Source organism: Manis pentadactyla, chromosome 1, assembly GCF_030020395.1.
Source record: "Manis pentadactyla isolate mManPen7 chromosome 1, mManPen7.hap1, whole genome shotgun sequence".
NCBI lineage: Eukaryota > Metazoa > Chordata > Mammalia > Pholidota > Manidae > Manis > Manis pentadactyla.
This window is the reverse complement of record NC_080019.1, coordinates 181,625,447-181,648,545: the sequence shown is the minus strand read 5'-3', so window position 1 is coordinate 181,648,545 and position 23,099 is coordinate 181,625,447. Positions and strand designations below refer to the sequence as shown.

General features: G+C 40.3%; 2 protein-coding genes across 3 annotated transcripts in view; both read left to right on the top strand.

The window, feature by feature from the left end:
• Window positions 1–518: 518 nt before the first annotated feature.
• Window positions 519–4,424, top strand: SMCO1 (single-pass membrane protein with coiled-coil domains 1). The gene is made up of 3 exons (XM_036926305.2): window positions 519–700; window positions 3,158–3,307; window positions 3,756–4,424. Exons 1-3 carry the CDS (start codon window positions 651–653, stop codon window positions 4,198–4,200), a joined length of 645 nt encoding a protein of 214 aa, XP_036782200.1. The 5' UTR covers window positions 519–650; the 3' UTR covers window positions 4,201–4,424.
• A 648-nt stretch (window positions 4,425–5,072) lies between these two features.
• Window positions 5,073–23,099, top strand: part of RNF168 (ring finger protein 168) — a 61,672-nt gene continuing 43,645 nt past the window's right edge. The window contains exons 1-2 of one of the 2 annotated variants that reach the window (XM_057503817.1): window positions 5,073–5,733; window positions 5,806–6,315. In XM_057503817.1, the coding sequence (XP_057359800.1) occupies window positions 6,084–6,315 (232 nt within the window). In that variant the 5' untranslated portion in view covers window positions 5,073–5,733; window positions 5,806–6,083. Of the gene's footprint in view, window positions 5,734–5,805; window positions 6,988–23,099 lie in introns of those variants that run through there. The other variant, XM_036926301.2, reaches the window with a different exon arrangement.

The window sequence follows — 23,099 nt, the reverse complement described above, 5'->3', positions numbered from 1 at the left end:
TTATAATCTGTACCTATTTTGCACACAACACTTTATATACATTTTCTTTTTAAGTATATGCCCTATCTCCCCAGTTAATTTAACCTCCCTGAATTCAGGAATCCAGTTTCATGTCTGTTATTTCCAATACTAATCTAATACTAGAAGCTCTCAATAAATATTTGTTAGTTTCTAAGAATATTTAGATTTTTTAGTATAGATGTATCATAAAAGGTCTGGGGCTCTCTTCAAACCTAACTTAGATTATAGTTGAATAATTAAGCTGTTAAAATTTGAGAGTAATCTTTTCATCAAATTCAATCCTAGTATATGTATATATTTATTGTATATACATTTACCAGAATGTACGAAAAACCACAATTGCATCAGGTTCTGCTGTGTTGACGTACTATGGCTCGTTTGTCAAAGGCAAATATTATAGTGCAATTCAGGACACCTGTGTTCACACAATCAGTTCTTTGGAACTATATTTGGATGTACAAGCTATTAAAAGCTTCTGGTACTGAGTGACCTTCCTGACAGAATTTAGATAGAATACTCATGCTGCTGTTGCCTGTTGCTGAGTGGAAGACAGCAAGAAGTACTGGATTCAAACTTCTATTGGGTTTTTGTTTTGCTTGTTTTGTTTCTTATCTTTTTGCCTTAAGAAGATGAACAATGAAACCACAACCCTGATATCCTTAAAGGAGGCAATGAAAAGGTTGATAAGGGCTACAGGGAGGGAGCAAGTATAGGTCTGCTTTTCTGGGAAGATGGGCAAGAGAAGAATGAAGAGTAAAAATAGGCAAAGAACTACAGACATGCTAATTAAAATTCTGTTTCTGTTCAATTGGTTTAGGTCTTCCAAGAAAATAATATAAATTAATAATAAAGACAAATATACTCCTAGGTGCTGTAATCTCATTCAATTAATGCATGTGCTAAATGCTAGGTATGCAAAAATAAATAAAATGTGGTTTCTGCCTTCAAGGGGCTTACAGCATGTAGGGCTATCAGAAGTATTCAAAAATACAACTTACTGTGATCGACCTTTTAACGGTAGCGTTCCTCAAGGGCTGTGAGAACACAGAGAGGATCAAGCAATTTTACCTTTGACACTAGGAAAAAGCCCTTCATAGAGGGATGTTTAAGATGGATTCTAGTGTGAATAGGACTTTATGAGAATTGTAGATTGAGGAAACAGTAGATGTAAGCTATAGAAGCTTGAAATTGCATACTCCTTTCAGTTGGCAGCTAGTTATCTCATGTGGTCAGTGACTAGGATGTGAGAGAACTGGAAAATGATGGGAGCAATAGGTGAAGGGCTTTATGCTTCCTGCTGAGGAGATCCACCTCAGCACTAACAATATCACTGGGCAAGTCAGGGCAACACAAAACATATCTAACCAGTTGAATGACAGGCTCAGAACTGTGTTTCAGAAGCACATTTCTGGAAGATGGATTAGTGGTTGCAGAAACTGAAAGCAGAGATCCAGCTAGGCTACTGTAATCCTAGGTCTAGGTCAGAGATGGTGATTAACTGATTTAGTGGAGATGGAGAAGAAGGGAGAGATTAGAGACTTAATGGCGGAGGAAGAAAGAAAAGATGAGAATTATTCTGAGATGTCTAGTTCCAGCAATTGAACAGATGGTGATGTCATGAACAGCTGGGGAACTGTAGGAGAAAACAGACTCAGATTTGCAGACATGTTGTTTAGGATGTATTAGAATGGTCTGGGAATACCTTTTAGTGAGGGAATTCCAAAGAACTGCAATTGTAAAATTTTAAACTGACTGAAAAGCCAGAGTTCCTCTGGAATTCAAGATAGATGACCTATATGCAGTATAGTCTTAGAGGTCTAAAAGTTAGTGCAAACAGTATGTCAGACATTGTTTTGATGTGTAAACAGAGATTGCCAGCATATTAGGTCATGCAGGCTTCTACTCCTACAAAAATATTTCATACTGAGACTTATCTATGTCTTAAGTAGAATCCAAAGCAGTGAGATAATTCCACTGCAGTGATTTCTGAAGAGGGAGGCGGTGATGAGTATAAGTAGTAGGTTTAGTTTAGGACAGTTGAGTTTGACATCTCCATCCAAGTGGAAATGTACAAAACAGAGTTGAAAATACAGTTCTAGAGCTTAGGAGAGAGGAGGAACCTGAAGCTGAATTAGCCTTGGGAGAAAGTAAGAACTGAGAAGAGAAGATGGTCAGGACAGAACCTCGACACCACACAGATATTCAGGTCACTGACAACATAAAAGTTCAGGGAAATGGTATGTGTTTTGTGTATCACTTCCTTCATGAAATACAGTGTGATCAAATGAGTGAGTTGTGTAGTTGTTCCAGTTCTCTATGGTTCAGTGAGATGTAATTCCGGTGCCACAGTGCCCATGATGATTAGCATTTGTTCAGGGCTACTGAAATCCCCATGTTGGGTTACACAGTTCAGCATCTAATTTGTATCACAGATGTCAATCATACAATATGCCTTTTATTACTTATTTGTAAAGCCTCTACTAGGTATTGGGGGCAGTATAAAGATGTCCAAGGACTAGTCTCTGATCCCCTCGATCCAAGAGCTTACAATTTCGTTCATGAAAAGCCAACTCTGAAAGCAAGAGTGGGGGATTGACAGGTGGTAAAGGCAGTCCTGTGAGAATTAAGTGGGTAGGGAGGAGATCAGCAGGTAGAAAGGCTGGGGTATTCAAGCAGGCAGTGGAATTAGAGCTTATCAGTGGAGGAAGGATAGAATTTGGGCGTCAGAATTAAGGTAGAGATAGCACTAGCTGTTTACATGATATTAGGTCTCTATTTGTTTCTGTAAAATAATAAAAATGACTGCATCACTTCTTATAGTTGTGAGAATCAAAGTAATGCTTGTATGAAGTGCTTTTCAAGTACAAAGTACAGTGTAAAAGACAAGGCGTGGCAGATAACTAGACAATCCAAAAGACAATTAAAGTAACTAGACAATCCAAAAGTACAGTAAAAGGAATACAGGAACTAGGATGATAGCTAGTGGATGGCAAATGGGAATATCTGTTCATAATGTTACATTTAAATAGCTATCCAAATTTGGTAGTGGTTGTAAACAATGTACTCGAGCCTTCTCTTAAGGCAAAACTTTGGTTTTATCCCCTGACCTAAACTAACTGATTATTTTATCCTATAGAGTAGACCACAAACTCCAAGCTTTAGAAGCGCAGTTTAAAGAATTGGATTTCAGCAAGGATAATCTGACACAGAAATTTGAACAGCATAGCAAGACTTTGGCAAGCCAGATAGCTCAAGATGAGCTGTGGACAGCAGTTCTGGCACTCGGGTGAGTATCTAATGAGACATCAGTGGACTTTCATGGCTTTCTGAAAGTTCACAGTGGTCATTCTAAAACTGAATTTCTTAATACGATTCCAACAATGGATTGTGAAGAAACAATATTTTCTTAGTTTTTTTCAATCAAAAAAGATTAATTTGAGCACCTGTTTTTATGCCAGCACTGTAGTAAATATCTCAATTACAATCTCTGATTTGCTAAAATCTTAACTTACACAGCGATAGATAATGTTAACCCCTCTGCCATTGAGAAACTTATGAGTGGCCTGAGAACTATGAGTGGCTTAGAGTAGGCCCTATATCTGAAATATTTTCTGAAATACAACAACTGGTTCTCCTAGCAGGTTTGTATTTCTCTGACTTATCCTAATAGAATTCATTTTATGTTTGCACATAGAAAGTTCTGCTGCTTAAGAAGCTGTCTGTATTTTTTATAGGTTCACTTCAACGGAATTGAGTATATTATATAGCTACGTCATTGAAGTACTCATCTGCTTGCACACCCGTGTGCTTGAGAAGCTGCCAGACCTGATGAGAGGTCTTCCCACCTTAGCCTCTGTCCTTAGACGAAAAGTCAAGAACAAGCACATTAGAGTTGTATGGGAGTCTGTCCTGGAGGAGTATGGGCTGCAAGAAGGAGATATCACAGCACTTTGTACCTTCTTTATTGCACATGGTAACAAGGCAGAACACTACATTGCTAAAGTGAGGCAGATGTACATCAGGGATATCACTTTCTTGATCACTAACATGGTAAAGCACCAGGCTCTGCAGGATGGTTTGCTGAGGGCAGTTCAGGTCATTGAGAAGGGGAAAGCAGTAAAGGCCCCAGAAGAGCAAAAGTCATCCCTAAAAGAGATGATACCATCAGTCAAAAATTAACCTGTTCCCCTGGGACCCAGAGATTCCACTTCTAGTAGTTTATCTTGCAAATGGGAAACAATATGTATGTATAATTTATTGCAGTTTTATTGTTTTTAGCAAAAGTGAGGGGCATTTTAAACAAATTATGATAATACAATAGATGTACTCTGTGTAGCAATATAAGAGAATGAAGACACTCTTTGTATAACTATACAATGAAATACAGTTACCACCAAAATGTGTTTTAAAGTATTTGTTTTCAATATATATTGGTAAGTGGAAAAAAGGCAAAAGCAAACATGCATGTGTGTTACACACACACACACCTATATATGCAAATATACCTATAAACCTCATAAACTTCTGGAGAGATACATAATAAAGTGATAACACTGGTTGCCTTAAGAAGAAAACTAAGAGGCTAGGGGTCAAAGGTAGGAGGAGCTCTTTTCATTGGTAATCCATTCTGAATTTCAAACCATGTATATGTATTACCTAAAGACAAAACATTTAAAAACACCTAATATGTATTGTATGTTGACATGCATCTGCTCTCTAGTAAAAGCTATATTAGAAAGGGAACTCTCACACATTGACCATATGTTTATAATACTTATTGAACACCGAATGCCATTATCTAGGTGCTATGGATAACAGAAACATTTAAAAATGTGTACCTTGTCCTTCAGGTAAAGGTTAAGTGCTGATGCTTTATTTGGGAGGTACAAATAAACACTCTAGAGCATATGACGTAGAGAAAGATGGGAAGTAATACAAGATGATGCACCTTGCTGGTCCCTCATTGAGAATAATCTGTGAGACACAGCAGCTTGCTCGGTAGATACTTACACTGACTCTTGTCCTTCTCCAGACACAATGGAGAAACCATGCCTTGGAAAGAAGGAGAAAAGGATTTCTCTGTTGTGCTCACATTGCTCAGTCTGTTTTCACTTGGCCTAAGTTTGCCCCATGGCGAGTGACTCAATCATAGTATTTCCAGGATGCATCATCTTAGCCCTCCCAGCAGCCACTGGGAAGCAAGCGCCTGTACTGTTCAGTGCAATGTTTCACGGAAGTCCAGAAGTGGAAGGAAAAGCCAGAGATTCCAGAAATGCAACTGCAGCCCTAGGCAGAGGAAACATTTCCTCAAAAAACTCATGCGTCGTTCTTTTTCTTTCCAAAAACCTTTTTTATTGTAAAATACACGTGAAATTTACCATCTTAACCATTTCTAAGTGTACAGTTAAGTGGTGTTAAGTACATTCATAATATTGTGCAACCATCACCACCTCCATCTGAAAACTGAAACTATACCCACAACACAGTAACTCTCCCAGTCCCTGGGAACCACCATACTACTTCCTGGCTCTGAGGCTTGGTTCTTAAGTACTAGGGATCACAGTCTTTACCTAATCCTCATCATTTCCTAGCCAACTTTGGAAAGCGACTTAAGAGGTTTAGCTACAAATTAACAGACACAGAAAAGTACTCTGAGGCGTACCGGAGGAAGAATTAAAGAAATAACTGTTCAGTGTTTCAATTTGTTTTGAGGTTTCTGTACTCTGAGGCGTACCGAGGGAAGAATTTAAGAAATAACTGTTCAGTGTTTCAATTTGTTTTGAGGTTTCCCTTTTTAGCATAGAGACTAATCTCGCGACACTCGGGGTTCCGAAGCCTCTGACAGCTGGAAACGTTAAGATTCGGCTCCGCTCTCTCCGCAGCCGGAGGGACAGCGACTCCCAGGCTAGGGGCGGGGCCAGAGAGCGCACCGCCTCGGAAGTCCACCGCTGCCGAACACTTGACGTCTCTGCCCATAGGCTGTTCTTTGAGGGGTGGGGCCATTTTTTGGCGGGCAGGCATGGCGTCAGTACCCCTGAACGGGTTGCTCCTGCACTTCGTTCATGATCGGGCTCTTTAGCATACTGAAGAGAGGGGACCAAGGGGCTCAGAACGCAGTGAGACAGCGAAGACGCCGGAACGCTGGACCGCTGAAGCTCGTGCGCTGTCCCCACAGCAACGGGAAACGTAAGTCTTGCTCCATCAGAGCCCGGCGTCCCGGCGGAAATAGCGTTCTTCTTGCTGCTGAGGCTCCGCCGGGCTTTGCAGCCCGGGCGAAGGAAGCATCCTCACCTGGTAAGAGCAAGGGCTGGCACTTGGCTCAGGCCTCCCGCCGCGCCTGGAAGCTGGAGCCCACCACGCGCCCTACTGCACCAGTTATGTGATGCTTCGGAGCAGCCAGGGTCTCTCGACCGAAATGTGTTTTATCTGACGTTTGTCTTAAACATGGACTAAGTCACCGCCTCCTAGCATATATGATTGTTTACCGGGCCAGCAGAGCGCACCTTTTTGCTTCGAGACGTCTTTCATGTTCCCAGTCTCTGAATTCTGATATGCTTCTGGGCATAATTAAACACAAAACTGGGAATTTGCATTCTCTGGAGTTGGGCCAGAAATACGGTTCTTTTCAGGTGCTGATGTAGACTGTGCCTCATTACCATATTAAAATGGCTGCGCGCAAATACGCCATCCCTTCCTTGTCGGAATGCCAGTGCGGGATCTGTGTGGAAATCCTAATCGAGCCCGTAACACTCCCTTGTAACCACACGCTCTGTAATCCATGTTTCCAGTCGACTGTCGAAAAGGCAAGTTTATGCTGTCCCTTCTGTCGCCGCCGGGTCTCTTCCTGGACCCGGTACCATACCCGCAGAAATTCTCTTGTTAATATGGAACTGTGGGAGATAATTCAAAAACACTATCCAAAGGAATGCAAGCTTAGAGCCTCTGGGCAGGAATCAGAGGAAATCGGTGAGTAAAAACCCAATGTGTTTGTTGGCTAAAAAAACAATACCCTTTAAAAAAGTGGATCAGCACTAGTCCATTTCTTAAAAGGATAAAAGAAAACGTCCAGTTAGTATTCGTCTGGATTTTTCTCGGGGGGTTGGGTTTTACCGACCCCAAAATATCGCTTAAGGTCAATGGCAAAATATTCTTAATTGTTACAATGCCCAGGCTGTGTTCAGTTGGTGTTTGCTGGGTTAAAGAAGAGAAAGGGGAAGAAAAAAACCCCACAAGAATTGTCTGCATGGAGCCTTCAGTCATATGAAAAGTTACATAAATATTCACCGATCAGTAATATGCGTAGTACAGCAACACCACTAATAAGGAAGTGACTGGATTCCTGTGTTAATGTTTTACTTTCAATTACTTTAAGTAACTTGCTTGCTTCTACCTCTCCATTTAATTCTTAAGCATTCAAGCAGCCTAAAATCGTTTTCTGAGGCTAATTCCATCTAGTTCAGTCCTTTTTTTTAATTAAGGTATCATTGATACACAATTACATGAGCAACATTGTGGTTACTAGATTCCCGCCATTATCAAGTCCCCACCAGATACCCCATTACAGTCACTGTCCATCAGCATAGTAAGATGCTATAAAATCACTACTTGTCTTCTCTGTGCTATACTGCCTTCCCCATGCCGCACCCACTACATTATGTGTGCTAATCATAATACCCCTTTTTCGCCTTATCCCTACCTTCCCACCCATCCTCCCCAGTCCCTTTCCCTTTGGTAACTGTTAGTCTATTCTTGGGTTCTGTGAGTCTGCTGCTGTTTTATTCCTTCAGTTTTTGCTTTGTTCTTATGCTCCACAGATGAGTGAAATCATCTGGTACTTGTCTTTCTCCAACTGACTTATTTCACTGAGCATAATACCCTCTAGCTCCATCCATGCTGTTGGAAATGGTAGGATTTGTTTCTTTCTTATGGCTGAATAGTATTCCATTGTATGTATGTACCACATCTTCTTTATCCATTCATCTACAGATGGACACTTATGTTGCTTCCATATCGTGGCTATTGTAAAAAGTGCTGCAATAAACATAGGGGTGCACATGTCTTTTTGAATCTGAGAAGTTGTATTCTTTGGGTATATTTCAAGGAGTGGGATTCCGGGGTCAAATGGTATTTCTATTTTTGGTTTTTTGAGGAACCTCCATACTGCTTTCTACAATGGTTGAATTAGCTTACATTCCTACCAGCAGTGCAGGAGGGTTCCCCTTTCTGAGCATCCTCACCAGCATTTGTTGTTCTTAGTCTTTTCGATGCTGGCCATCCTTACTGGTGTGAGGTGATATCTCATTGTGGTTTTAATTTGGATTTCCCTGATGATTAGTGATATGGAGCATCTTTTCATGTGTCTGTTGGCCATCTGAATTTCTTCTTCGGAGAACTGTCTCTTCATATCCTCTGCCCATTTTTTAATTGTGTTATTTGCTTTTTGGGTGTTGAGGTGTGTAAGTTCTTTATGTATTTTGGATGTTAACCCCTTGTCCAATATGTCATTTACAAATATATTCTCCCATACTATAGGATGCCTTTCTGCTCTGTTGGTGGTGTCTTTGCTGTACAAAAGCTTTTCAGCTTGATATGGTCCTACTTGCTCATTTTTGCTTTTGTTTCCCTTGCCTGGGGAGATATGTTCATGAAGAAGTTACTCATGTTTATGTCCAAGAGATTTATGCCTGTTTGTTTCTAAGAGTTTTATGGTTTCATGATTACATTCAGGTCTTTGATACATTTCAAATTTGCTTTTGTGTATGGGGTTAGACAGTGATCCAGTTTCATTCTCTTACATGTAGCTGTCCAGTTTTGCCAACACCAACTGTTGAAGAGGCTGTCATTCCCCCATTGTATGTCCATGGCTCCTTTATCGTATATTAATTGACCATATATGTTTGGGTTAATGTCTGGAGTCTCTGTTCCACTGGTCTGTGGCTCTGTTCTTGTGCCAGTACCAAATTGTCTTGATTACTGTGGCTTTGTAGTAGAGCTTGAAGTTGGGGAGCAAGACATGAGATCCCGCCCCCCCCCCACTTTATTCCTCCTTCTCAGGATTGCTGTGGCTATTTGGGATCTTTGGTGGTTTCATATGAATTTTTTTTTTTTTTTAATAATTATTTTTTATTGAAGGGTAGTTGACGCACAGTATTACATTACATTAGTTTCAAGTGTACAACACAGTGGTAGAACATTTATATACATAATTCTAGGTTCCAGCTATCACCCTACCAAGCTGTTACAATATCTTGACTATATTCCTTATGCTATACATTACATCCCGGTTACTTATTAATTTTACCATTGGAAGTCTGTCCTTTTTTTTTTTTTTTTTTTTTTTGTGAGGGCATCTCTCATATTTATTGATCAAATGGTTGTTAACGACAATAAAATTCTGTATAAGGGAGTCAATGCTCAATGCACAATCATTAATCCACCCCAAGCCTAATTTTCGTCAGTCTCCAATCTTCTGAGGCATAACAAACAAGTTCTTACATGTAGAACAAATTCTTACATAATGAATAAGTTACATAGTGAACAGTACAAGGGCAGTCATCACAGAAACTTTCGGTTTTGCTCATGCATTATGAACTCTAAACAGTCAGTTCAAATATGAATACTCATTTGGTTTTTATACTTCATTTATATGTGGATACCACATTTCTCTCTTTATTATTATTATTTTTAATAAAATGCTGAAGTGGTAGGTAGATACAAGATAAAGGTAGAAAACATAGTTTAGTGTTGTAAGAGAGCAAATGTAGATGATCAGGTGTGTGCCTGTAGACTATGTGTTAATCCAAGCTAGACAAGGGCAATAAAACATCCACGTATGCAGAAGATTTCTCTCAGAACAGAGGGGGTGAGGTTCTAAGCCTCAGCTCTGTTGATCCCCAATTTCTCACCTGATGGCCCCCCTGCGACTGTGCCTGTCTTAGGTTGTTCCTCCCTTGAGGAATCTTACCCGTCTCTGGCTAACCAGTCATCTTCCGGGGCCATACAGGGAAATGTAAAGTTGGTAAGTGAGAGAGAAGCCTTATCGTTTGAAAAGGTTAGCTTTTTACTTCTTTGCATATTTATGCCCTGTGGCTTCTATGCCCAGCATTTGTCTTGAGGTATCTTTACCACTTGGAGGAGTTATGATACTCGGTAAATTTGATATGAGGCACGAATTCTATTTAAGGGTTGTAATTAGGAAGGAAGAAGAAAAGCTATAGAAGTAGCAGACGGAAGAAAACATGGGAAGATTGATTATTTCTTTGACATATCTTCTTGTAGAGTAACTTCAGCATATATAGGTTTTAAGCTACTACTTAAATTGCGCACACACATTAACATAATAGCAGTATAGTTACATAACCAAAGCATATCTGTAATTACCAGCCATCTCCAGTGAAACCAAGAAAACCATTAAGGCACCTTAGGCATTTGTGAAAACTTATCTATGATATGGTGGATATTGTCCAACTGAACTTGAACAGTCTGAGAGAAATCAGACAAATTAAAACAACCCATTCCTGGGGACTGTTCACATGCCATATGTTCTTTTAACAGTAAATACTCTGTAGTTGTAAGAGTTTGGAGCGCTACAATTTGCACTTCTCCAAATTCTTGGTTGAGTTCCAACAGTATAGATCCAGTCAAATTTGTTGTTTTACTGTATGCACAGGCCAGTTTAGATATCTCCTTCCTCATTCCCATGGCAAGTCCAGGAACTGGTGGGATGAGTGCATCTACAGCTGTAGCAGTGCGTGGATCTTTGTTGGGGTTTTTTGATGATCATCTTCTGGCATGAGTCTTCCAGAGAGTGCAGATGTTGGAAGTTCTTTTTCATATCGTATCTTAGTTCATTTTCAGGGTAGCCCAATTAGGCTTTGATCCTCTGTATAAACACAAACAGACCCTTTGCCTACACTTTTATATGCCCCTTATACCCTTGTGTAGAACTCGTTGGAGGTTACCACACAGGAACTGCCCTTTTTTTTTTTTTTTTGCTTTGTTTTTGGTATCACTAATCTACACTTACATGACGAATATTATGTTTACTAGGCTCTCCCCTATACCAGGTCTCCCCTATAAACCCCTTTACAGTCACTGTCCATCAGCATAGCAAAATGTTGTAGAATCACTACTTGCCTTCTCTGTGTTGTACAGCCCTCCCTTTTCTCCTACCCCCCCATGTATGTTAATCTTAATACCCCCCTACTTCTCCCCCCCTTATCCCTCCCTACCCACCCATCCTCCCCAGTCCCTTTCCCTTTGGTACCTGTTAGTCCATTCTTGAGTTCTGTGATTCTGCTGCTGTTTTGTTCCTTCAGTTTTTCCTTTGTTCTTATATTCCACAGATAAGTGAAATCATTTGGTATTTCTCTTTCTCCGCTTGGCTTGTTTCACTGAGCATAATACCCTCCAGCTCCATCCATGTTGCTGCAAATGATTGGATTTGCCCTTTTCTTATGGCTGAGTAGTATTCCATTGTGTATGTGTACCACATCTTCTTTATCCATTCATCTATTGATGGACATTTAGGTTGCTTCCAATTCTTGGCTATTGTAAATAGTGCTGCAATAAACATAGGGGTGCATCTGTCTTTCTCAAACTTGATTGCTGCGTTCTTAGGGTAAATTCCTAGGAGTGCCATTCCTGGGTCAAATGGTAAGTCTGTTTTGAGCATTTTGATATACCTCCATACTGCTTTCCACAATGGTTGAACTAGTTTACATTCCCACCAGCAGTGTAGGAGGGTTCCCCTTTCTCCACAGCCTCGCCAACATTTGTTGTTGTTTGTCTTTTGGATGGCAGCCATCCTTACTGGTGTGAGGTGATACCTCATTGTAGTTTTAATTTGCATTTCTCTGATAATTAGCGATGTGGAGCATCTTTTCATGTGTCTGTTGGCCATCTGTATTTCTTTTTTGGAGAACTGTCTGTTCAGTTCCTCTGCCCATTTTTTAATTGGGTTATTTGTTTTTTGTTTGTTGAGGCGTGTGAGCTCCTTATATATTCTGGACGTCAAGCCTTTATTGGATGTGTCATTTTCAAATATATTCTCCCATACTGTAGGGATCCTTCTTGTTCTATTGATGGTGTCTTTTGCTGTACAGAAGCTTTTCAGCTTAATATAGTCCCACTTACTCATTTTTGCAGTTGTTTTCCTTGCCCGGGGAGATATGTTCAAGAAGAGGTCACTCATGTTTATGTCTAAGAGGTTTTCGCCTATGTTTTCTTCCAAGAGTTTAATGGTTTCATGGCTTACATTCAGGTCTTTGATCCATTTTGAGTTTACTTTTGTATATGGGGTTAGACAATGGTCCAGTTTCATTCTCCTACATGTAGCTGTCCAGTTTTGCCAGCACCACCTGTTGAAGAGACTGTCATTTCGCCATTGTATGTCCATGGCTCCTTTATCAAATATTAATTGACCATATATGTCTGGGTTAATGTCTGGATTCTCTAGTCTGTTTCATTGGTCTGTGGCTCTACTCTTGTGCCAGTACCAAATTGTCTTGATTACTATGGCTTTATAGTAGAGCTTGAAGTTGGGGAGTGAGATCCCCCCTACTTTATTCTTCTTTCTCAGGATTGCTTTGGCTATTCGGGGTCTTTGGTGTTTCCATATGAATTTTTGAATTATTTGTTCCAGTTCATTGAAGAATGTTGCTGGTAGTTTCATAGGGATTGCATCAAATCTGTATATTGCTTTGGGCAGGATGGCCATTTTGACGATATTAATTCTTCCTAGCCACGAGCATGGGATGAGTTTCCATCTGTTAGTGTCCCCTTTAATTTCTCTTAAGAGTGACTTGTAGTTTTCAGAGTATAAGTCTTTCACTTCTTTGGTTAGGTTTATTCCTAGGTATTTTATTTTTTTGGATGCAATTGTGAATGGAGTTGTTTTCCTGATTTCTCTTTCTGTTGGTTCATTGTTAGTATATAGGAAAGCCACAGATTTCTGTGTGTTGATTTTGTATCCTGCAACTTTGCTGTATTCCGATATCAGTTCTAGTAGTTTTGGGGTGGAGTCTTTAGGGTTTTTTATGTACAGTATCATGTCATCTGCAAATAGTGACAGTTTAACTTCTTCTTTACCAATCTGGATTCCTTGTATTTCTTTATTTTGTCTGATTGCCGTGGCTAGGACCTCCAGTACTATGTTAAATAACAGTGGAGAGAGTGGGCATCCCTGTCTAGTTCCCGATCTCAGAGGAAATGCTTTCAGCTTCTCGCTGTTCAATATAATGTTGGCTGTGGGTTTATCATAGATGGCCTTTATTATGTTGAGGTACTTGCCCTCTATTCCCATTTTGCTGAGAGTTTTTAACATGAATGGATGTTGAACTTTGTCAAATGCTTTTTCAGCATCTATGGAGATGATCATGTGGTTTTTGTCTTTCTTTTTGTTGATGTGGTGGATGATGTTGATGGACTTTCGAATGTTGTACCATCCTTGCATCCCTGGGATGAATCCCACTTGGTCATGGTGTATGATCCTTTTGATGTAGTTTTGAATTCGGTTTGCTAATATTTTGTTGAGTATTTTTGCATCGACGTTCATCAGGGATATTGGTCTGTAGTTTTCTTTTTTGGTGGGGTCTTTGCCTGGTTTTGGTATTAGGGTGATGTTAGCTTCATAGAATGAGTTTGGGAGTATCCCCTCCTCCTCTATTTTTTGGAAAACTTTAAGGAGAATGGGTATTATGTCTTCCCTGTATGTCTGATAAAATTCCGAGGTAAATCCATCTGGCCCGGGCGTTTTGTTCCTTGGTAGTTTTTTGATTACTGCTTCAATTTCGTTGCTGGTAATTGGTCTGTTTAGATTTTCTGTTTCTTCCTGGGTCAATCTTGGAAGGTTATATTTTTCTAGGAAGTTGTCCATTTCTCCTAAGTTTCCCAGCTTGTTAGCATATAGGTTTTCATAGTATTCTCCAATAATTCTTTGCATTTCCGTGGGGTCCGTCGTGATTTTTCCTTTCTCGTTTCTGATACTGTTGATTTGTGTTGACTCTCTTTTCTTCTTAATAAGTCTGGCTAGAGGCTTATCTATTTTGTTTATTTTCTCAAAGAACCAGCTCTTGGTTTCATTGATTTTTGCTATTGTTTTATTCTTCTCAATTTTATTTATTTCTTCTCTGATCTTTATTATGTCCCTCCTTCTGCTGACCTTAGGCCTCATCTGTTCTTCTTTTTTCCAATTTCGATAATTGTGACATTAGACCATTCATTTGAGATTGCTCTTCCTTTTTTAAATATGCTTGGATTGCTATATACTTTCCTCTTAAGACTGCTTTTGCTGTGTCCCACAGAAGTTGGGGCTTAGTGTTGTTGTTGTCATTTGTTTCCATATATTGCTGGATCTCCATTTTGATTTGGTCATTGATCCATTGATTATTTAGGAGCGTGTTGTTAAGCCTCCATGTGTTTGTGAGCCTCTTTGCTTTCTTTGTACAGTTTATTTCTAGTTTTATGCCTTTGTGGTCCGAAAAGTTGGTTGGTAGGATTTCAATCTTTTGGAATTTTCTGAGGCTCTTTTTGTGGTCTAGTATGTGTTCTATTCTGGAGAATGTTCCATGTGTACTTGAGAAGAATGTATATCCCGCTGCTTTTGGATGTAGAGTTCTATAGATGTCTATTAGGTCCATCTGCTCTACTGTGTTGTTCAGTGCTTCCGTGTCCTTACTTATTTTCTGCCCAGTGGATCTATCCTTTGGGGTGAGTGGTGTGTTGAAGTCTCCTAGAATGAATGCATTGCAGTCTATATCCCCCTTTAGTTCTGTTAGTATTTGTTTCACATATGCTGGTGCTCCTGTGTTGGGTGCATATATATTTAGAATGGTTATATCCTCTTGTTTGACTGAGCCCTTTATCATTATGTAGTGTCCTTCTTTATCTCTTGTTACTTTCTTTGTTTTGAAGTCTATTTTGTCTGATATTAGTACTGCAACCCCTGCTTTCTTCTCACTGTTGTTTGCTTGAAATATGTTTTTCCATCCCTTGACTTTTAGTCTGTACATGTCTTTGGGTTTGAGGTGAGTTTCTTGTAAGCAGCATATAGATGGGTCTTGCTTTTTTATCCATTCTGTTACTCTGTGTCTTTTGATTGGTGCATTCAACCCATTAACATTTAGGGTGACTATTGAAAGATATGTACTTATTGCCATTGCAGGCTTTAAATTCGTGGTTACCAAAGGTTCAAGGTTAGCCTCTTTAGTATCTTACTGCCTAACTTAGCTCGCTTATTGAGCTGTTATATACACTGTCTGGAGATTCTTTTCTTCTCTCCCTTCTTGTTCCTCCTCCTCGATTCTTCATATGTTGGGTGTTTTGTGCTGTGCTCTTTCTAGGAGTGCTCCCATCTAGAGCAGTCCCTGTAAGATGTTCTGTAGAGGTGGTTTGTGGAAAGCAAATTCCCTCAGCTTTTGTTTGTCTGGGAATTGTTTAATCCCACCGTCATATTTGAATGATAGTCGTGCTGGATACAGTATCCTTGGTTCAAGGCCCTTCTGTTTCATTGTATTAAATATATCATGCCATTCTCTTCTGGCCTGTACGGTTTCTGTTGAGAAATCTGACGTTAGCCTGATGGGTTTCCCTTTATAGGTGACCTTTTTCTCTCTAGCTGCCTTTAACACTCTTTCCTTGTCCTTGATCTTTGCCATTTTAATTATTATGTGTCTTGGTGTTGCCCTTCTTGGATCCTTTCTGTTGGGGGTTCTGTGTATTTCCGTGGTCTGTTCGATTACTTCCTCCCCCAGTGTGGGGAAGTTTTCAGCAATTATTTCTTCTAAGATACTTTCCATCTCTTTTCCTCTCTCTTCTTCTTCTGGGACCCCTATAATACGGATATTGTTCCTTTTGGATTGGTCACACAGTTCTCTTAATATTGTTTCATTCCTGGAGATCCTTTTGTCTCTCTCTATGTCAGCTTCTATGCGTTCCTGTTCTCTGATTTCAATTCCATCAATGGCCTCTTGCATTCTATCCATTCTGCTTATAAACCCTTCCAGAGTTTGTTTCATTTGTGCGATCTCCTTTCTGGCATCTGTGATCTCCTTTCGGACTTCATCCCATTTCTCTTGCGTATTTCTCTGCATCTCTGTCAGCATGTTTATGATTCTTATTTTGAATTCTTTTTCAGGGAGACTGGTTAGGTCTGTCTCCTTCTCTGGTGTTGTCTCTGTGATCTTTGTCTGCCTGTAGCTTTGCCTTTTCATGGTGATAGGAATAGTCTGCAGAACTGGGACGAGTGACGGCTGGAAGGACTTCCTTTCTTGTTGGTTTGTGGCCCTCCTCTCCTGGGAGAACAGCGGCCTCTAGTGGCTTGTGCTGCGCAGCTGCGCGCAGACAGGGTTTCTGCTTCCTGCCCGGCTGCTATGGAGTTAATCTCCGCTGTTGCTGTGGGCGTGGCCTGGCTCGGGCAGCTACTCCAAAATGGTGGAGTCGCGTTGGAGCAGGAGCGGCTGGGAGGCTATTTATCTCCGTAAGGGGCCTCCCTGCTCCCTGCAGCCCAGGGGTTAGGGTGCCCAGAGATCCCGGATTCCCTACCTCTGGATTAAGTAACCCGCCCTGCCCCTTTAAGACTTCCAAAAAGCACCCGCCAAAACAAAACAACACCCACCAAGAAAAAAAGAAAAAAAATTTTTTTTAATTAAAAAAAAAGAAAAAAAAAAAAAGGTGGTCGTTCGTTTTTCTTTTTTCTGCGGTGCCAGCCTCAGGCCTCTGCTCACCGGTCTTTCTGCCCTGTTTCCCTAGTATTGGGGTCCCTATCCCTTTAAGACTTCCAAAAAGTGCTCGCCAAAACAAAACAGCAAGAAAGCAAAAAAAAAAAAATGGTCGCGCGCTTTTCTTATGCCCTCTGTCGCCCAGCCTCCAGTGCCCGCTCACTGTTCTTGCTGCCCTGTTTTCCTAGTATCGAGCGCCCTGCACTCTGGCTCGGATGGCTGGGGCTGGGTGTTCGGCAGTCCTGGGCTCCGTCTCCCTCCCGCTCTGCCTGCTCTTCTCCCTCCGGGAGCTGGGGGGAGGGGCGCTCGGCTCCCGCGGGACCGGGGCTTGTATCTTACACCTTCGCGAGGCGCTGGGTTCTCTCAGGTGCAGATGTGGTCTGGATATTTTCCTGTGTCCTCTGGTCTTTATTTTAGGAAGTGTTGTCTTTGTTATATTTTCATAGATATATGTTGTTTTGGGAGGAGATTTCCGCTGCTCTACTCACGCCGCCATCTTCTGCCCCCTCCTCCATATGAATTTTTGAACTCTTTGTTTCAGTTTGTTGAAGAATGCTATTGGTAATTTAATAGGGATTGCACTGAATCTGTAGATTGCTCTAGGCAGGATGGCCATTTTGACAATATTAATTCCTAGCTAAGAGCATGGGATGAGTTTCCATTTGTTAGTGTCCTCTTTAATTTCTCTTAAGAGCGTCTTTTAGTTTTCAGGGTATAGGTCTTTCACTTCCTTGGTTAGGTTTATTCCTAGGTATTTTATTCTTTTTGATGCAGTTGGGAATGGAATTGTTTTCCTGATTTCTCTTTCTGTTGGTTCATTGTTAGTGTATAGGAAAGCCACAGATTTCTGTGTATTAATTTTGTATCCTGCAACTTTGCTGAATTCCGATATTCTAGTAGTTTTGGAGTGGAGTCTTCAGGGTTTTTTATGTTATATCATGTCATCTGCAAGTACTGACAGTTTGAATTCTTCTTTACCAATCTGGATTCCTTGTATTTCTTTGTTTTGTCTAGTTGCTGTGGCTAGGACCTCCAGTACTATGTTGAATAACAGTGGGGAGAGTGGGCATTCCTGTCTTATTCCCGTTCTTAGAGGGAAAGCTTTTAGCTTCTCGCTGTTAGTATGATGTTGGCTGTGGGTTTATCATATATGGCCTTTATTATGTTGAGGTACTTGCCCTCTATGCCCATTTTGTTGAGAGTTTTTGTCATGAATGGATGTTGAATTTTGTCAAATGATTTTTCAGCATCTATGGAGATGATCATCTGATCATGATGTGATGGATTTTCGAATGTTGTAACATCCTTGCATCCCTGAGATGAATCCCACTTGGTCATGGTGTATGATCCTCTTGATGTATTTTTGAAGTGGATTTGCTAATCTTTTGTTGAGTATTTTTGCATCTATGTTCATCAGAGATATTGGTCTTTAATTTTCTTTTTTGGTAGGGTGTTTGCCTGGTGTTCGTATTAGGGTAGTGCTTGCTTCATAGAATGAGTTTGGGAGTATTCCCTCTTCTTCTATTTTTTGGAAAACTTTAAGGAGAATGGGTTTTATGTCTTTCCTTTATGTCTGATAAAATTCCAAGGTAAATCCATCTGGCCTGGGGGTTTGCTCTTGGGTAGTTTTTTGATTACCGCTTCAATTTCGTTACTAGTAATTGGTCTGTTTCGATTTTCTGTTTCTTCCTTGTTCAGACTTGGAAGGTTGTATTTTTCTAGGAAGTTGTCCATTTCTTCTAGGTTTTCCAACTTGTTAGCATATAGGTTTTCATAGTATTCTCTAACAATTCTTTGTACTTCTCTGGGGTCTGTCGTGATTTTTCCTTTCTCATTTCTGATTCAGTTGATGTGTGTTGATTCTCTTTTTCTCTTAATAAGTCTGGCTAGAGGCTTATCTATTTTGTTTATTTTCTCAAAGAACCAGTTCTTGTTTCATTGATTTTTTTCTATTTTATTCTTCTGTATTTTATTTATTTCTTCTCTGATCTTTATTATGTCCCTCTTTCTGCTGACTTTAGGCCTCATTTGTTCTTCTTTTTCCAATTTCGATTATTGTGACTTTAGACCGTTCATTTGGGTTTGTTCTTCCTTCTTCAAATATGCCTGGATTGCTATATACTTTCCTCTTAGAACTGCCTTTGCTGCATCCCACAGAAGTTGGGGCTTTGTGCTGTTGTTGTCATTTGTCTCCATATATTGCTTGATCTCTGTTTTCACTTGGTCATTCACCCATTGATTTATTTAGGAGCATGTTTTTAAGCCTCAATGTGTTTGTGAGTCTTTTTGCTTTCTTTGTGCAATTTATTTCTAGTTTTTGACCTTTGTGGTCTGAAAAGTTGGTTGGTAGAATTTCAATCTTTTTGAATTTACTGAGGCTCTTCTTGTGGCCTGGTATGTTGTCTATTCTGGAGAATGTTCCATGTGCACTTGAGAAGAATGTGTATCCTGCTGCTTTTGGGTGTCGAGTTCTGTAGATGTCTGTTAGGTCCATCTGTTCTAGTGTGTTGTTCAGTGCCTCTGTGTCCTTACTTATTTTCTGTCTGGTGGATCTTTGGAGTGAGTGGTGTGTTAAAGTCTCCCAGAATGAATGCATTGCATTCTATTTCCTCCTTTAAATCTGTTACTATTTGTTTCACATATGTTGGTGCTCCTGTAATGGGTACATATATGTTTATAATGGTTATATCCTCTTGTTGGACTGAGCCCTTTGTCATTATGTAATGTCCTTCTTTATCTCTTGTTACTTTCTTTGTTTTGAAGTCTATTTTGTCTGATAGTAGTATTGCAACACCTGCTTTTTTCTCCCTGTTGTTTGCATGAAATATCTTTTTCCATCCCTGAACTTTTAATCTGTGCATGTCTTTGGGTTTGACGTGAGTCTCTTGTAAGCAGCATATAGATGGGTCTTCCTTTTTTATCCGTTCTATTATTCTGTGTCTTTTGATTGGTGCATTCAGTCCATTTGCATTTAGGGTGATTATTGAAAGATATGTAGTTCTTGCCATTGCAGGCTTTAGATTCTTGGTTACTAAAGGTTCAAGGTTAGCTTCTTTACTATCTTACTGTCTAACTTTACCTATTTATCGAGCTCTTATAAACACAGTCTGATGATTCTTTATTTCTCTTTCTTCTTACTCCTCCTCCTCCATTCTTTATGTTAGGTGTTTTATTTTGTGCTCTTTTGTGTTTCCTTTGACTGCTTTTGTGGGTAGTTGATTTTATTTTTTGCCTTTATTTAGTATTTGATTGGTCTACTTTCTTTGCTGTGATTTTATTTTCTCTGGTGACATCTATTTAGCCTTAGGAGTGCTCTAATCTAGAGCAGTCCCTCTAAAATACCCTGTAGAGGTGGTTTGTGAGATGCAAATTCCCCCACCTTTTGCGTGTCTGGGAATTGTTTAATCCCTCCTTCATATTTAAATGATAATTGTGCTGGATACAGTATCCTTGGTTCAAGGCCCTTCTGTTTCATTGCATTAAATATATCATGCCATTGTCTTCTGACCTGTAAGGTTTCTGTTGAGAAGTCTGATGATAGCCTGATGGGTTTTCTTTTGTAGGTGACCTTTTTTCTCTCGCTGGCTGCCTTTAATACTCTGTCCTTGTCCTTGATCTTTGCCATTTTAATTATTATGTGTCTTGGTATTGTCTTCCTTGGGTCCCTTCTTTTGGGAGTTCTGTGGGCTTCCATGGTCTGAGCGACTATTTCCTCCCCAGTTTGGGAAAGTTTTCAGCAATTATTTCTTCAAATATACTTTCTATCCCTTTTTCTCTCTCTTCTGGTACCCCTATAATGCGGATATTGTTCCGTTTGGGTTGGTCACACAGTTCTCTTAATATTCTTTCATTCCTGGAGATCCTTTTATCTCTCTCTGCCTCAGCTTCTCTGCATTCCGGTTGTCTGATTTCTGTTCCATTAACGGCCTCTTGCACTTCATCCATTCTGCTTTTAAGTCCTTCCAGAGATTGTTTTATTTCTGTATTCTGCCTCCCAATTTTATCTGTTTGCTCTTGCATTTTTCTCTGCAGCTCCATCATCATGGTTATGACCTTTATTTTGAATTCTTTTTCAGGAAGATTGGTTAAATCTATCTCCCCAGGTTCCCTCTCAGGGTTGTCTGGGTTATTCTTGTCTGTATCAAATTCTTCTGCATTTTCATGGCGATAGAGGTAGTCATAGGCAGTTGGCGTGTGTGTCAGCTGGGAGAACAAAGTCCCTTCCTGCTTGCCTGTCGCCTTCCCTTCCTGTGAGAACGGCGACCCCTAGCGACTTGTGATGGGCAACCGCGGGCTGATGGGACCTCTGAGTCTGGCCCGGGTGGCTGCTGTGGGCGTGGCCGGTCTCAGGCTACTGCACCGTTATGGCAGGGTGCGCTGGAGGGGGAACACGCGAGAGGCTATTTGTTGCCGTGAGGGGCCTCAGAGCTGCACTGCCGCCCATGAGGTTAGAGCCCCCGGAGTTCCCTGAGATTCCCAGCTGCCCTGCTGAGTGTCCCAGGATGCTTCCATCCAGCTGTGAGGCTCCTGTCCCTTTAAGACTTTCAGAAAGCACTCACTTTTCTTTTGTTCCAGGGGTGCTGGCTGTGGGAACCCACTTGCAGGTTTTACTGTTCCATTTCCCTAGTATCCAGCACACCACGTGCTGTGTGTCTGCGCTCCCAGTGCGGATGGCTAGGGCTCGTGTTTAGCAGTCCTGGGCTCCCTCTCCCTCCCCGCTCCAACTCCTCTCTCCCGCCGGGGAGCTGGGCTGGGGGAGGCTCTCCGGTCCCGCTGGGCTGCAGCTTATATCCTACCTCCTTCGTGAGGCGCTGGGTTCTCGCAGGTGTAGATGTAGCCTGGCTGTTGTACTGTATCTTCTGGTCTCTCTTTTAGGGATAGTTGTATGTGTTGTATTTTCAAAAATATATGTGATTTGGGGAAGAGATTTCTGCAGCCCTACTCACGCCGCCATCTTGGCTCCTGGGACTAATTCAGTCATTTTTATTTAAAGTTCTCCACTGTGGTGAGTCATTGATCAGTCTGCCCAGAACTAAACTCTTTATCCTAGCAGCTTGATCAGTAAGGCATTCCGTATTTCTTGTGAGTGCTTTGAATGTGGTAACTGCTCTGGTGTACTGGCTTTTTTTTTTTTTTAATTGTCTGTGTATATTACAAAACTTGCCATTTTAATTATTTTTTTTAACAGTAGTTACAGTTTATTAAGTGTGTTATTGAAATATTGCATACAGTTGATCTATTTAAAGTGTGATTCAATGGTTTTGGTATTTAACTTTTTTTTTTTTCAAAACTCGTAGAATTTCCCATTTTAACCTTTTTGAAGAGTACATTTCAGTGGCATTAATTACATGTACAGTGTGGTGTGGCCATCACTACTGTTTCCACAACATTTTCATCATCCCAAATTCTTTAACCATTAAGCATGCTCCCAAGTTTCTAATCTACTTTGTCCCTGTGAATTTACATGTTATAGATATCTCAATGTATTCATACAGTATGTGATCTTTTGTGTTGTCTGCCTTCTTTCACTCAGCATGTTTCCAAGTTTTATGCATGCTTTTAGCATGTATCAGTATTTCATTTCATTTTAGGGCTGATCCTCTTTTGGATATATTATATTTTGTTTAATCCTTTATCCATTAGTGGACATTTGGGTTGCTTCCACCCTTTTGCTCTTTAAATAATGATAATGAACATTCAGCTTTCAATTATTTGTTTGAATGCGTTTTCAGTTCTTTTATATATGTACCCAGGAATTTCTGAATCATGTGATAATTCTATGTTTGGCTTTTTGAGAACCTGCCAAACTTTTCTACAGGGCTACACCATTTACATTCCCACCAGCAGTATATAAAGGTTCCACTTTCTCCATATCCTCACCATTTCTTGTTATTTTCTGTTTTGTTTTTAAATATAGCTATCCTAGTAGGTGTGAAACGGTATCTTGGAGTATAGTTTTTTTATTGTGGTAAAGTATACATAACAAAATTTACCATTTCAACCATTGTAAGCATACAATTTAATGGCATTAAGTACATTATGTCGGTGTGCAACCATCACCATCATCTACAGAACTCTTTGATCTTCCCAAAGAGCTGAAACTCTATGCCCATTAAATAATAACTCCTCAATTCCTTCTCCCTCCAGTCCGTGGCAATAACCATTCTACTTTGTCTCTACAAATTTGATTCCTTTAGATAAGTCATATTAACGCAATCATAATATGTATTTGTCCTTTTGTCTCTCACTTATTACACTTAGCATTATGTCTCCAAGATTCATCCACATGTAGCAGGTGTCAGAATTTGTTCCATTTGTCTCTTTTTGCTTTTATTGCTTATGCTTTTTGGTGTCATATCT

What these genes read in the sequence shown, in the direction of transcription:
- SMCO1 (XM_036926305.2), top strand. Translation starts at nt 651, where the DNA reads ATGAACAATGAAACCACAACCCTGATATCCTTAAAGGAGGCAATGAAA. An exon ending in TTAAAGGAGGCAATGAAAAG is followed by an intron (nt 701 to 3,157) that starts GTTGATAAGGGC and finishes TTTATCCTATAG; the next exon opens with AGTAGACCACAAACTCCAAG. An exon ending in ACAGCAGTTCTGGCACTCGG is followed by an intron (nt 3,308 to 3,755) that starts GTGAGTATCTAA and finishes TATTTTTTATAG; the next exon opens with GTTCACTTCAACGGAATTGA.